Genomic DNA, 13607 nt, shown 5'->3' on the forward strand with positions numbered 1-13607 from the left:
TCATAGTAAATTAGCATGGATTTTAAAGTAAGTAGCTGAACTGAAAGTTGGATAATTGTTAGAGTTTGGCTATTTTGACCTTAAATTTCAATTTCAATTCAATTTCAAATCTCACTGTAATGAATAACCCTATGAAGGTTTAAATAGAGAAGGAAACAGTTAAATTAAAGGGACATGATAGTCACAAAAACAACTTTAGCTTATTGAAGCAGTTTTGATGTAGAGATCATGCCCCTGCAGCCTCACTGCTCAATTCTCTACCATTGTTGTTTTGTGACTATTATGTCCCTTTAAGTAAGATCGGAACGCTCAGAAGCATAGAAAGCATAGACATCATATATACATCAGTATCACTATTATATCTTACTTGTGCTCATTAGTTATATGTGGTACTGCAATTTAAAATATATATATTTCTTCACATAAGATCAACTAGGCTCCGAGAGCATTTCTGAAACCTGCATAGTAGAATTTATTGTTAAAAAGATCTGCGGTTTCTAGTTAAATTTGGAAACAGCAACATATCAAATTAATTCAGCTCTAAATCAGAGTTTCAGAGTTGGCTGCATTATTTTCGACAGAACAAATATTGGATTTTCCAAATAAGAACTGGGTTGTGTTACTGGGAACAAGCCATGACTTGGACTGCTTGAACTGGTTTAAAACTCCTTTGGTTTGAGCTTCAGGAAAAAAAACAAGACAAAATTAATCAATAATCCCAGTTCTGTATTTCCATCTCAGACCCACACAGTGATATCATCCTCCTAACCTGCACACTACTGAAACTGCTCAGCAATGTTTGTTTTTATATGTTTGTACTCAGAAATATACAAACCTGAGTTTTTGGATCAGTGATTCTTTGTCTTGCTGTATACTGTCCAGTTGGTTCATTTTTTTACGAAATCGATAGGTTTGAACTCTGTTTGCATGCCTTGTATTTTTCTTTGTCAACTCCAGGTCTATAGAATGTGTTTCACTTTGCCTGGATGGAAACTAAATGTTACTAATATTACATACATTTTACCAAATATTTTCAAAAGAATAGATAGATATTCACCTTTTCAGCTAAAATTCCAAATCAACAAGTGTTGTTATGACAGGTAGTATTTTTTGTAGAGTGTGTTCTATTAAAAGTAGCTAATAATGGCATATCATGCAAAAAAAAAAACGGTAGCAAAGAAAATATTTCTATTGGTTAACCCAGTGGTTTCCAAACTTTTTAGGTTCAAGGTGCCCTTAATATTTCAATATTTTTCCAAAGCACCCCAAGTCAAAGCAATTATCTAGGTTGTATATATGTACTGCGCTGCGGCATATACTGGGCCCCTAATCTTGGGAGTGGCACTGGTGGATTATTTAAAGAAACAATCCAGGCACAATAACCACTACATTATGTTGTAGTGGTTATGGTGCCAGTAATGCCGAAGTACCCTCCCAAGGTAAGTAATCAAACTGTTTTTAGAACAGTTTGACAACTTACCTGGGGTCTGCCGAGATAGGGGCTAGAGTGTGTGTGTGTGTGAGGTGTGCAATATGTGTGTGTGTGAGGGGTGCAATATGTGTGTGTGTGTGTACAGGGGTGCAGTGTGCATGCATGTGTGTGTGTCTGTGTACAGGGGTGCATTGTGTTTGTGAAGGATGCAGTTTGTGTGTGTGTATGAGGGGTGCAGTGTGTGTGTACGTAGGGCAGTTTGTGCATAAGGGGTACAGTTTGTGTTTGTGAGTGGTACAGTGTGTGTGTAGGGGGCAGCGTGTGTGAGGGGGGAAGGTTGTGTGGGGGTGCAGTGTGGGGGGAGGGGTGCAGAGTGTGTGTGTATGTGGCGCAGTTGGTGCATGAGGGGTACAGTGTGTGCGTGTGGGGGGTACAGTGTGTATGGGGGTAGTGTGTGTGTAGGGGGGGCAGTGTGTGTATGGGGGTAGTGTGTGTGTATTTGGGAGCTATTGTGTGGTGTGGGGTCTGTGGGGGTAGGAGAACAAATTAATAAATATATATGTTTTATTAAAAATAAAAATGATGTCTCCCCTCTCTGCTTACCTTTGCCTGGGAGGGGGGACATTTCCTGCAATGCCTGGTGGTCCTGGTGGTGACAGTGAACTCTAGCAGCCTCGGGAGCAGCTAGAGTTCACTCTTGCGAGATTTGGAGGGTTGCCATGGTAACCGCGGCAACGCTTTGAGCTCACGAGAGGAGAAGCCGGCAAAGCTGCAGGTTAGAGCTCTCCTGGGTCCTCTCTCCCTCCCTCCCCTGCCAGCTGTCAGCAAGTGCTAGCGGCAGGGCCGCCATCAGGGCATGACAACCATAACAGTTGTCATGGGCCCGGCGGCCCTGGGGGGCCCGGCCGCCCGGGCCCCACGTGTGGGGCCCATCGGGTGGCCCACACACTTAGGGCCACCCGATGAGCCCCCTTCTTCAGGGGCCCGGTCAGCGCTATGGCCGTTGTATAGCGCGACCGGGCCCCTTTAAAAAAAAAAAAAAAAAAAAAGCAGCCGCAAGTGCTGCTGGGAAGAAGTGCTCACTTCCTCCCAGCTCACTCTGCGCGGGAGGAGCGCGCCCGCCCGCCCAGCCGTAAAGAGGGAGAGCCCAGCAATGAAGAGGGAGCAGCGCCGACTCCCATCATCCCCAGCCACCCTCCTGCAAAGAAAAGGTAAGAGACAGGAGGGTGGCTGGAAAATGAGCTGTGTGTGTGCATGTATGTATGTATGTCTGTGTCTGTGTGTATGTCTGTCTGTCTGTGTGTGTGTATGTGTGTCTGTCTGTATGTGTGTGTATGTCTGTCTGTGTGTCTGTATGCATGTTTGTGTATGTCTGTCTGTATGCATGTCTGTGTGTCTGTATGTGTGTATGTCTGTCTGAATGTATGTCTGTCTGTATGCATGTATGTATGTCTGTCTGTATGTGTATGTCTGTATGCATGTATGTCTATGTATGTATGTCTGTCTGGATGCATGCATGTCTGTCTGTATGCATGTGTGTCTGGATGCATGTATGTGTATGTATGTCTGTCTGCATGCATGTATGTCTGTCCGTATGTCTATGTGTGTATGTATGTATGTCTGTGTGTATGTATATGTCTGTATGTATGTATGTATGTCTGGATGCATGTCTGTGTGTATGTCTATGTCTGTCTGACTGCATGCATGTATGTCTACGTATGTATGTCTGTCTATGTATGTTTGTGTATGTCTGTATGCATGTATGCCTATGTATGTGTATATGTATGTCTGTATGTCATTATATATGTATATATGTATGTCTGTATGTCAGTATGAATGTATGTCTGCATATTATTATGAACGTAGGTCTGTGTGTATGTGTGTATGGATGTCTGTATGCATGTATGTCTGTCAGTATGTCTGTATATATGCATGTATGTCAGTCTGTATGCCATTATGAATGTATGTGTGTATGGATGTCAGTGTCTGTATGAATGTGTGTGTATGTATGTATGTCGGTGTCTGTATGTATGTGTGTCTGTCTGTCACTATGTATGCCTGTGTGTATGTCTCAGTATGTGTGTGTCAGTATGTATGCCTGTATGCGTGTATGTCTGTTTCAGTATGTGTGTCTGTTAGTATGTATCAGTGTGTGCGTTTGTGTCTGTGTGTTGCCCCAGTGAGCGGTATTTGGAGGCGGGCCCCAGGGGGCCCAGACCCTGAGCTGAGTTAGGGGCCCCAAAATTTTTGGTGGCGGCCCTGGCTAGCGGAACGGAAAGGGAGATATCTGATCTCCCCTCCGGTCCTGCAGAGCCGGCAGGGGATGGCACAGTTCCCAGTGCTATCATCATAGCACCGGGAAAATAACTTGTGGCTCCCCTGTGTGCCCGTCGCGGCACCATGGGGCACACAGTTTGGGAACCGCTGGGTTAACCTACAGTTTTGGCAGTAACCCTTTTACGACTTGCTCATCCAGCAGATTTGTACATGATTCAACCTGCTTAGAAAGATTTGTTTTTATTATTGAAATTTGGTTTTATATGGCTTAACGGTCTTGTGGACACATGAAAAAAGACCAGAAATTAAAATTCAAATGTCCTTAAATGGTAGGTACAGTGGTATATTTTGGATTGGTGCTGCCCTAGGCATGATGGAACTCGGGCACCCTCTAATTCAAATTTGCCAAGGCTGCACCTCTTCCTGTTAAAGAATAACACACATTTTGACTGACAGATACACATACACACACTCACTGATTTGACATAATCTGACAGACGCACACAATCATTCAGGCACACACTGACAGACGAACACAGGCACTGACAGACACACAGACGCAGTGACAGACGCACACACATTCACTGAGAAACAAACGCACACATTTTCACCCAACACTCAAATTATTATTTATTTTTTAAAAATTTAAATCCAACCAGCCTCCCTACTTTTGGGAGAGCAGGGTGGATTATTTACCTGGGGTCCAGTGGGGCGGCTGGGCAGGCAGGTAGGCGGCTGGCAGGCATGAGGGTGGCCAAAGTAGGTGGTGAGGGAGCTGTGATCTTCCTGCTCAGCTCCCTCGCGCATGCATTGTCTAGTAATCCCGGGAGCCGGACTGACGTCATATTCTGGCTACCGGCACAACTGCGGGGAGCGCTGGTTTGTGAGCTCTTCCTGCTCAGCTTCCTTCTCCGCCCGCCCGGAACTCAACTGCCTGCCTCCCCTGGGGGGCCCAAAGGTGGCAAGCCGGCCAGCTCTTGTGCCCACATAATACTAGGTTAGCCAGGTATTTGTCTTTTTTTAACAAAGGCATTTGCCTGGGCATTGGGGGGGGGGATGTTTTTTGCCGCCCCCTGAAAAGTGCCGCCCAAGGCAAATGTCTTGTTTGCCTCGCGTTAAATACATCTCTGGGTAGGTACACTGTAATTTTTGGTCCCAGGACAATAAGACCCCTAATCCAGAACTGCTGATGTTTACAGACCAGTTTACAGATCACATCCACAAATTTAGTCCACTTTGTGGGATTTTTATTTTAAAGCTTTTAATATAAAATTAATATCGCTAACTACACACTTTACATGTCACCCAGCTGCTACTTAAGAACACCCAACCAGTAGACATTTAAAGGAACACTCCAGACCCCTAAAGCACTTTAGCTTGGTGAAAAGCTTTATGTTTGAAGAAAGTGGACTCTTTTTTGGAAATAGTGCAGATTTCTATAGAAAATTACACTTTTATAAATTATACTGGTTACACCCCCCTGGCTTTTCAAACAGACAACAAGTATTGTTACTTCCTGGTTTGCTTAGCTTATTTGCACTGAACTCAAGATGCAGCAATTGCCCAGAGTACGTGCCTTGCAAAGACTTATCATTGAGCTGCATTGGGAAGTCTGTGATTGGACAGCCACATAAAGTCTGGGCGGGGGTTAGAAAAGAAAGGCTTGCAAAGGCAGCAGACAAGAGCTCTGCAGTTTTCGCAAGCTGGTTTTAGATGTAACTCCAATTTAAAAATACATCATTAAATGCATACATGTTTTCATTTGGGGTATAGATACTAAACAGTGATTTTTATTTATTTTGTATTTGGGCAATGGAGTGTCCCTTGGTTTCTGACAATGCCTAATTCAGTACATTTGCTAGTATGTATTATGAGAAAGCAAATGGTAGGAAAAGGAAACACATAATGATCACACTTAGTATATACAAAGGTTTACTCTTTAGAGGAAAATCAAACACAGGCATCATGTAAACCTCAGTCAGTAACACTTGAAAAATACAAAACGTACAATTTATTTTTATTTTAAACAAGAAATGTTTCTCAGATTATTTTTTTGAAACTCTGTTGTGCGTTCCAGAACATCTTCTAAGATTTTGCCATGGTAAAGAAAGGTAAATGTAAAAGCTTTATAATACGCTACTATGTTCTCATTTGAAATAACACTTTTAGCTCTTTTTCAGTATCGGAGTACGTAGGGTGACTGGAAATGATCCCACTTAAATGTAAAATATAACAATTGCACATATTGAAAATGTAGTGTTTATAATCTCCTTCTATTCTGTGTATATCTCAAACTATATATAATCACAATAATAGCAGGTTTAAAGAACATTTTTCTCTAAGCGTGGCAAGTTATACTTTACAGATATCCATTGTTTGGTTACACTTACCAGCTGAAGTCATCTTCAGAGTTGTCACTTATTTCATCAAGGGCATCTTCAGACTGAGATTTTTCCACTGCATATTCAAAGGGGAATTTGTCGCCTTCTAACAGAAAAAATAAATAAATAAAAACGTGTCATTTCTACTAAAGGGGCTAAATACAAATCTGTATTCCTAACACTATATGCCCTCTGGTACCCCCTTCCCTTCCTGTCATTTAAAGTGTTAAAAAAAACCTTAATCCACTTACCCGATTTCAGTGCCAATGTCCCTTGGTGCTGGGTTGGCACTCTGCCTTCTCCGACGTCATCTGACGGGGGAGGTCTAATGCGCATGCGGCAATCGCCGCAGGAGCATTAGGCTCTCCCAGTAGAAAAGCATTGCCTCAATGCATTCCTGTGAGGTTTTACTGTTGTTGGATGTCCTCATACAGAGTGTGAGGACATTCAGCGTCATTTTGGCAACCTTGAATCTGTTAACATCCAGGAAGTGCCCCTAGTGGCTGTCTGATTGACAGCCTTTAGAGGCAGTCCTAGTCCTGCAATGTAATTATTGCAGTTTCTCTAAAACTGCAATGATTTACATTGCTGGACTAAGTGGGACTGTAGCACTGCACCCTGACCACTTCAATGAGCTGAAGTGGACAGGGTGGCTATAGTGTCCCTCTTGTAATTATGAGAGGTTAGGACTAGAAATATGCATTGAGATGAGTACATAATAACAGTAAAAATTAACTAGGAAACAATTTACAGATTAAAATATACACATTTTAAGAAAGGATACTGGTGTTTGTTCTGTAATAACATCCCCTCACCTTCTGTTTGCTCATCTTGGGTCCAAAGATAATCAGGTAGAATGTCCTCTTCTTCAAGCAGTGATGGCTCATCATATAGGAGGCCTGATTCTTCCAGGGAGTTGTCAGAAGGTGCGACAATGTCCATGGCTATACAGTTACTATGTAAATAGGAATATGATGTATGAAGTTAGAGAGTTAAAGAGTAGAAGAAATGTTTTGGAAAGGCTGTATCTCTGTAAGAATGACACTCGAAACAGCATTTTATTATTTTAATATAATGTAATTTTTACAAAATCAGAACAAATTACAAGCAAATTAAGACAATTTAACTTGCTTAAAATGCATACTGCACAATTAACTCAAATAGGGTGAGTTTATTTTATTATATAGCGCTGCACTACTGTCCCACAGAGTGGTAGAGGGCCTTTTCACTCTCTATCTTCTCTGTGTGTTCTTATTGTACTTTCCTAAAATGCATACTGCTCTACTTACTTAGGTTGTCTTTTGAAAAACCAATAATTGTCTGTTGATTATCAAAAATACTACAATGAACCCTTATCTAAATTTAATTTATAGATGAAGAAGCTACAAATTTGACAGATATTGGTTTATCTTGTGAAATACCTGGTTGTCTATATTTAAAAGACCACTATAGTGCCAGGAAAACAAACTCGTTTTCCTGGCACTATAGGCTCCTTAGGGCCTCAGGGCCCCTCTCCCGCTGGGCAGAAGGGGTTAAAACCCCTTCAGCCACTTACCTTTATCCAGCGCCGGGCTCCCTCAGCGCTGGTGACCTCTCCTCCTCCTGCCGACGTCAGCGCCGAATGCGCGTGCGCTTTCAAACCGCCCATAGGAAAGCATTACTCAATGCTTGTGATTTTCACAGTGAGAATCGCGGAAGCGGCCGCTAGAGGCTGGATTAACCCTCAGTTCTCTGAAACTGTTATGTTTTCAGCTGCAGGGTTAAAACTAGAGGGACCTGGCACCCAGACCACTTCATTGAGCTGAAGTGGTCTGGGTGCCTATAGTGGTCCTTTAATTAATGCATATATAATATACAGACATAATATATACATTACATTTTAATATATAATATATACATGTGTGTGTGTGTGATTCCAGGTTGATCCATCCACTATTAGACTACTTGGGCCTATTACAATTTGGAGACTGAAGTGTACATGTCCCAATGTGTCTCTGTAACTACCAAAATATATATTTGTGAGAAACTGCTATGGGAAAGGTTATGTAACTGAATAGCTGCATATCTATATATGTACAGGGAAAATACATTCCCAAAAGACACATTTTATCTCCTCATAAATGCTGCTTTTACAACTGAAATTGCCACATCCTGACTTTCACTCTATAACTTCACATAATTGGCATGGACTGACATTGTGGGATTTGGTGAACTTGGAAGATCTGCAGTGATGGACTGCCACTCCCATAAGGCTCAGCCATCCAGGGCACAACAGGGTTCACAACAGTGGCCAATATTTAAATCTAAAACTAAATAAAAGCACTTTACCTGCTGTGTGATCTCTGAGTTCCAATGTTTCTGTACTGGGTACAATGTATACAAGCAGGCCTCTCCCACCATTGAAAAGTAAAGAGCAAGTTGGACGCGTCGCCATGGCAACGGAGCGATCCATTCCTCACAGGAGAGGGGGGACTTTAGTGAGCAGGAAAGCTACATTTCCTTCCTTTTTTATTATATTCTTTTTATTTTGCTGGAGATTATTTATCTTGTTATTAGTAGTATTGATGCCAAGCTTCTAGGAATTCAGTATTTATTTAAAATGTTTTGGTCATTTGACACCCCCTCCCCCCAGCCATCAGGTTGTGTTGGTATGTCTCAAAATGGAGGCAGAAACAAGTAGAGTAAATAAAATGTCATTTAAAGTTTCTCTGACACTCGTGACAGAGGAACAGTAAAATTGAAAGAGATTCCAAATGATCTTGAGTGACTTTACAGCTAATGGACTGCAACTCTCATGACCCTCAGCTTTTGTGATCCTTTAATGCATACCTCCCAACAGTCTCTATTTTGGACTCAAATTCCTTTGTCCTTCTTTTCTAGGAGCTACATATTATTGTCTCTGAGTGAATAACAGAGCTCCAAAGCCATAATACAGTACTGTGTCTTTAACCTCTTAAGGACGGAGCCAATTGTGCACGTTGTGATCAAAACAAAACGCGCTATATGTCTGTTCAACCATAATCCACCTCTTTCATATTAGGTGCACCCACACTTACTATATATCACTTTGTTCAGGAGAAGAAACATGGCTTTTATTTTATAGCAAATATTTCTATATAAAACATAATGTAATATCATTAAAATCTAAAAAGGTTCGGCATGACATTTTAACTGTGAATGTAATATTACTGTTGGCTTTTACTGAAATAAAATACACATATTTGTATTCAGAAATGTCTCACGAGTACAACAGTGCCCCCAATGTACAGGTGATATGGGTTTTTGGAACTTACAGGGTGTTCCCCTTTTCCATGTTTGCACATCAAAATTAGCCAGATTGGTTTGCTGGGCCTATGTTACCTTTGAGACCGTATGGCAGCCCAGGAATGAAAATGAACCCCATCATGGCATACCATTTGTAAAAGTAGACAACCCACGGTATTCACAATGGGGTATTATTAGTAATACATTTTACTGCTCTAAAACACTCATATTTGTGTAGAGTAATGTCTCTCGAGTACAACAGTACCCCTCAAGTACAGGTTTTATGGTGATTTAGAAAGTCCCCGGGTAAAAATAAGATTTGCCAATTTCTGTTTTTGCTAATTGCTATTTGCTCCAGAATGGCTATGTTGCCTTTGAGACGGTATGGCAGCCCAGCAATGAAAATTAACCCCACCATGACATACCATTTGAAAAAGTATACAACCCAGGGTATTCAAAATCTGCTATGTCTAGTCTTTTGTAGCAGCCACTTAGTCACAAACGCTTGCCAAAGTTAGCATTAATATTTGTTTTTTGCATTTTCTTTACGCACAAATAGCACCTTTACTCGTGATATCATTGTCGTGATTAGTTTTACTGTTTTAAAGCACTCACATTTGTGTTCAGGGTAGTCTCCTGAGTATAACCATACCCCCATTGACAGGTTTTAGGGTGTTTTGGAAAGTTACAGTGTCAATATAGGGCTTACCCATTTCAGTTAGCCAGATTGGTTTGCTGTGTCTATGTTGACTTTTGAGACCATATGGTAGCCCAGGAATGTAAATTAACAGCAACATGGTACACCATTTGCAAATGTAGACAACCCAGTTTATTCAAAATGGGGTATGTCCAGTCTTTTGTAGTAGCCATTTAGTCACAAACGCTGCCCAAAGTTAGCGTTCTTATTTGTTTTTTGCATTTTTTTATGCAAGAACTGCACTGTTACTGGTGATATCATTGTCGTGATAAGTTTTACTGTTTTAAAACACTCATATTTGTGTTCAGCGAAGTCTCCCGAATATAACCATGGGCGTCCACGGGTGGAGGGTGTAAGGGGGGGGCATTTGCCCTCCTCCCCCCTCCCTGGATTTGGAATGTGAAATTTCCCCACGCTTTAATTTGAGCCTGCCCCGGCCCCTGAGTACAATTGCGAGCAGTCCTCCTCAGCTCGGGCTCTGCACTGCAGTCTGTAACATCCTTTTTTTTTTTTTTTTACACACTACTCTTAGGTTTGCCACCTGACTGGTATTTTACTGGCACAGCCAGTATTTGAGGTTGCCTGGCTGTGCCGGTATTGCAGTAATACCAGCAATACAAATGCATGTATTTTTCTCAGAGTAAATGAGAAAATAAATAGATTAGTCTGCAATACCAGCACCGGCCAGTAGGGGTCACTGTGTGTGGAGAGAGGCAGGGGTAGGAAGTTACAGCATATTCCTGCCTCTCTCTACTACTCATTGATCCGTGGGGGAGCAGCAACACAGCACAGAGTCCAGACAGCAGCTCTGCAGCTCAGGTAAGTGACTGATGGGGGGAAAGGCAGCAGGGACACATGGGGACACTGAGACACTAGGGGACATGTGGGGACACTGAGACACTAGGGGACACGGGCACACACAATAGGGGACACAGACACTGGCAGACCTTGGAACACTGAGACACTTGGGGACACTGGAAAACAGGGGGACACTGACACTAGGGGACACTGAGACACTAGGGGACATATGGGGACACTAGGGGACACATGGTGACACAGACACAAGAGGACACTGAGACACTAGGACACAGACACTGGGAGACCTGGGAACACAGACACTTGGGGACACTGAGACACTAGGGGACACTGGGACACATGGGGATGCTGAGACACATGGGGATGCTGAGACACATGGGGATGCTGAGACACATGGGGATGCTGTAAGACATAGGGACATTGGGAGACACTGAGACATTGGGACACAGAGACACTATGTCCCCATGTCTCCCAATGTCCCCATGTCCTCCAGCCAGTGTCCCTAGTGTGTGTCCCCAAGTCTCCCAGTGTCTGTGTCCCATGTCTCTCAGTGTACCTAGTGACCCCATGTGTCCCTATATGTCCCAGTGTCCTCATGTCTATGTCCACAACTGTCCCCAAGTGTCTGTCTCCCAGCCAGTGTCCCCTAGTCTCCCAGTGTCTGTGTTCCCATGTCTCTGTGTCCCTAGTGTCTTAGTGTCCCCAAATGTTTCAGTGTCCCCATGTCTCCCAGTGTCTGTGTTCCTAGTGTCTCAGTGTGCCTATGTCTCCCAATGTCCCTATATGTCCCAGTGTCCCCATGTCTATGTCCCAACTGTCCCCATGTCTCCCAGTGTCCCCAAGTGCCTGTCTCCCAGCCAGTGTCCCCAGTGTTCCCTAGTCTCCCAGTGTCCCCTAGTCTCCCAGTGTCTGTGTTCCCATATCTCTGTGTCCCTAGTGTCTTAGTGTCCCCAAATGTTTCAGTGTCCCCATGTCTCCCAGTGTCTGTGTTCCTAGTGTCTCAGTGTGCCTAGTGTCCCCATGTCTCCCAGTGTCCCTATATGTCCCAGTGTCCCCATGTCTATGTCCCAACTGTCCCCATGTCTCCCAGTGTCCCCAAGTGTCTGTCTCCCAGCCAGTGTCCCCTAGTCTCCCAGTGTCCCCTAGTCTCCCAGTGTCTGTGTTCCCATATCTCTGTGTCCCTAGTGTCTTAGTGTCCCCAAATGTTTCAGTGTCCCCATGTCTCCCAGTGTCTGTGTTCCTAGTGTCTCAGTGTGCCTAGTGTCCCCATGTCTCCCAGTGTCCCTATATGTCCCAGTGTCCCCATGTCTATGTCCCAACTGTCCCCATGTCTCCCAGTGTCCCCAAGTGTCTGTCTCCCAGCCAGTGTCCCCTAGTCTCCCAGTGTCCCCTAGTCTCCCAGTGTCTGTGTTTCCATGTCTCGGTGTGCCTAGTGTCTTAGTGTCCCCAAATGTTTCAGTGTCCCCATGTCTACCAGTGTCTGTGTCCCTAGTGTCAGTGTCCCCATTTCTCCCAGTTTCCCTAAATTTCTCCGTGTCCCCCTGTCTCCCAGTGTCCCCATGTCTCCCAGTTTCTCCGGTTCTCTCAGTGTCCCCATGTCTCTAGTGTCCCCGTCCCCATGTCTCTAGTGTCCCCGGGTCTCTCAGTGTCCCCGGGTCTCACTGTGTCCCCAGTATCCTAGTGACATGGGGACACACTGAGACATTGGGAGAAATGGGGACACAGACACTGGGAAACTGGGGAACTGGGCGACATGGGGACACTGACACTGTGATACATAGGGACACAGACACTGGGTGACTTGCGAGACTGAGACACTGAGAGACAGGGAGACACTGGGAGCAATCCATCTATACAGCAGAATCAAACTGTGAGTAGTTTGTTGGTGATTTTACAGAATTTTCTCTGATGTCACTCCTTGTGATTTACATCATGTGATGTCACGCTTAACTAATTAATTATACAAATGATTAAGGCTGGTATATTTTTCCAAGAAAGGTGGCAACCTTAACTACTCTTCACATACTCTTGCTTAAAGGAGCACTATAGGGTCAGGAACACAATCATGTATTTCTGACCCTATTATGTTAAAACCACCACTTCTTGCCTCCCTAAATATAATAAAATATTACTTGTATTCAAGTCTGCTGCTGCTTGCTCTGCCTGTGAACAGACTGTCTGCTGACATCATCAGAAGTGGTGGTCTGAGCAAATTACAATACTTCCCCATAGGATTGGCTGAGGCTGTCAACTAGGCAGATCAGGGGCAGAGCTAGCTAGTCCAACATAGCCCTGGCCAATCAGCATCTCCTTATAAAGATAAATTGAATCAATGCATCTCTATGAGGAAAGTTCAGTGTCTGCATGCAGAGGGTGGAGACACTGAATGGCAGTGCTGCACACTAGGCAGTACTGCCCCAGGAAGCACCTCTAGCAGTCATCTAAAGAGCGGCCAGTGGAGTTATTTTCTCTGAAAAGACAGTGTTTACTGCAAAAAGCTTGAATGGAATGATTCTACTTACCAGAACAAATACAATAAGCTGTAGTTGTTCTGGTGACTATAGTGTCCCTTTATGTTTGGAAGCTTGAGAGGGATGTATGGGAACAAAACTTGTGTGGACTGGCTGACAATAAAATTAGTTTAGGTAATGCAGACGTTGGTCTCTCTAACACTGTGGCATGTCCCCTTTATTCTACACTCACCTTTTCTCTGTCTCAGACTATATACCAGGAACTTCTG

At 43.5% G+C, this 13607-nt stretch overlaps 1 protein-coding gene across 1 annotated transcript in view; it reads right to left on the minus strand.

The window, feature by feature from the left end:
- CFAP74 (cilia and flagella associated protein 74) overlaps positions 1-8502 on the minus strand; it is a 106720-nt gene extending 98218 nt beyond the window's left edge. The window contains exons 1-4 of the mRNA XM_063436679.1: positions 8419-8502; positions 6906-7045; positions 6100-6196; positions 836-982 (exon numbers count right to left, since the gene is read on the minus strand). Of these exons, the coding sequence (XP_063292749.1) occupies positions 836-982; positions 6100-6196; positions 6906-7032 (371 nt within the window). The 5' untranslated portion in view covers positions 7033-7045; positions 8419-8502. The remainder of the gene's footprint in view (positions 1-835; positions 983-6099; positions 6197-6905; positions 7046-8418) is intronic.
- Positions 8503-13607: the final 5105 nt, after the last annotated feature.

This window comes from Pelobates fuscus, chromosome 11, assembly GCF_036172605.1.
Source record: "Pelobates fuscus isolate aPelFus1 chromosome 11, aPelFus1.pri, whole genome shotgun sequence".
Lineage (NCBI taxonomy): Eukaryota > Metazoa > Chordata > Amphibia > Anura > Pelobatidae > Pelobates > Pelobates fuscus.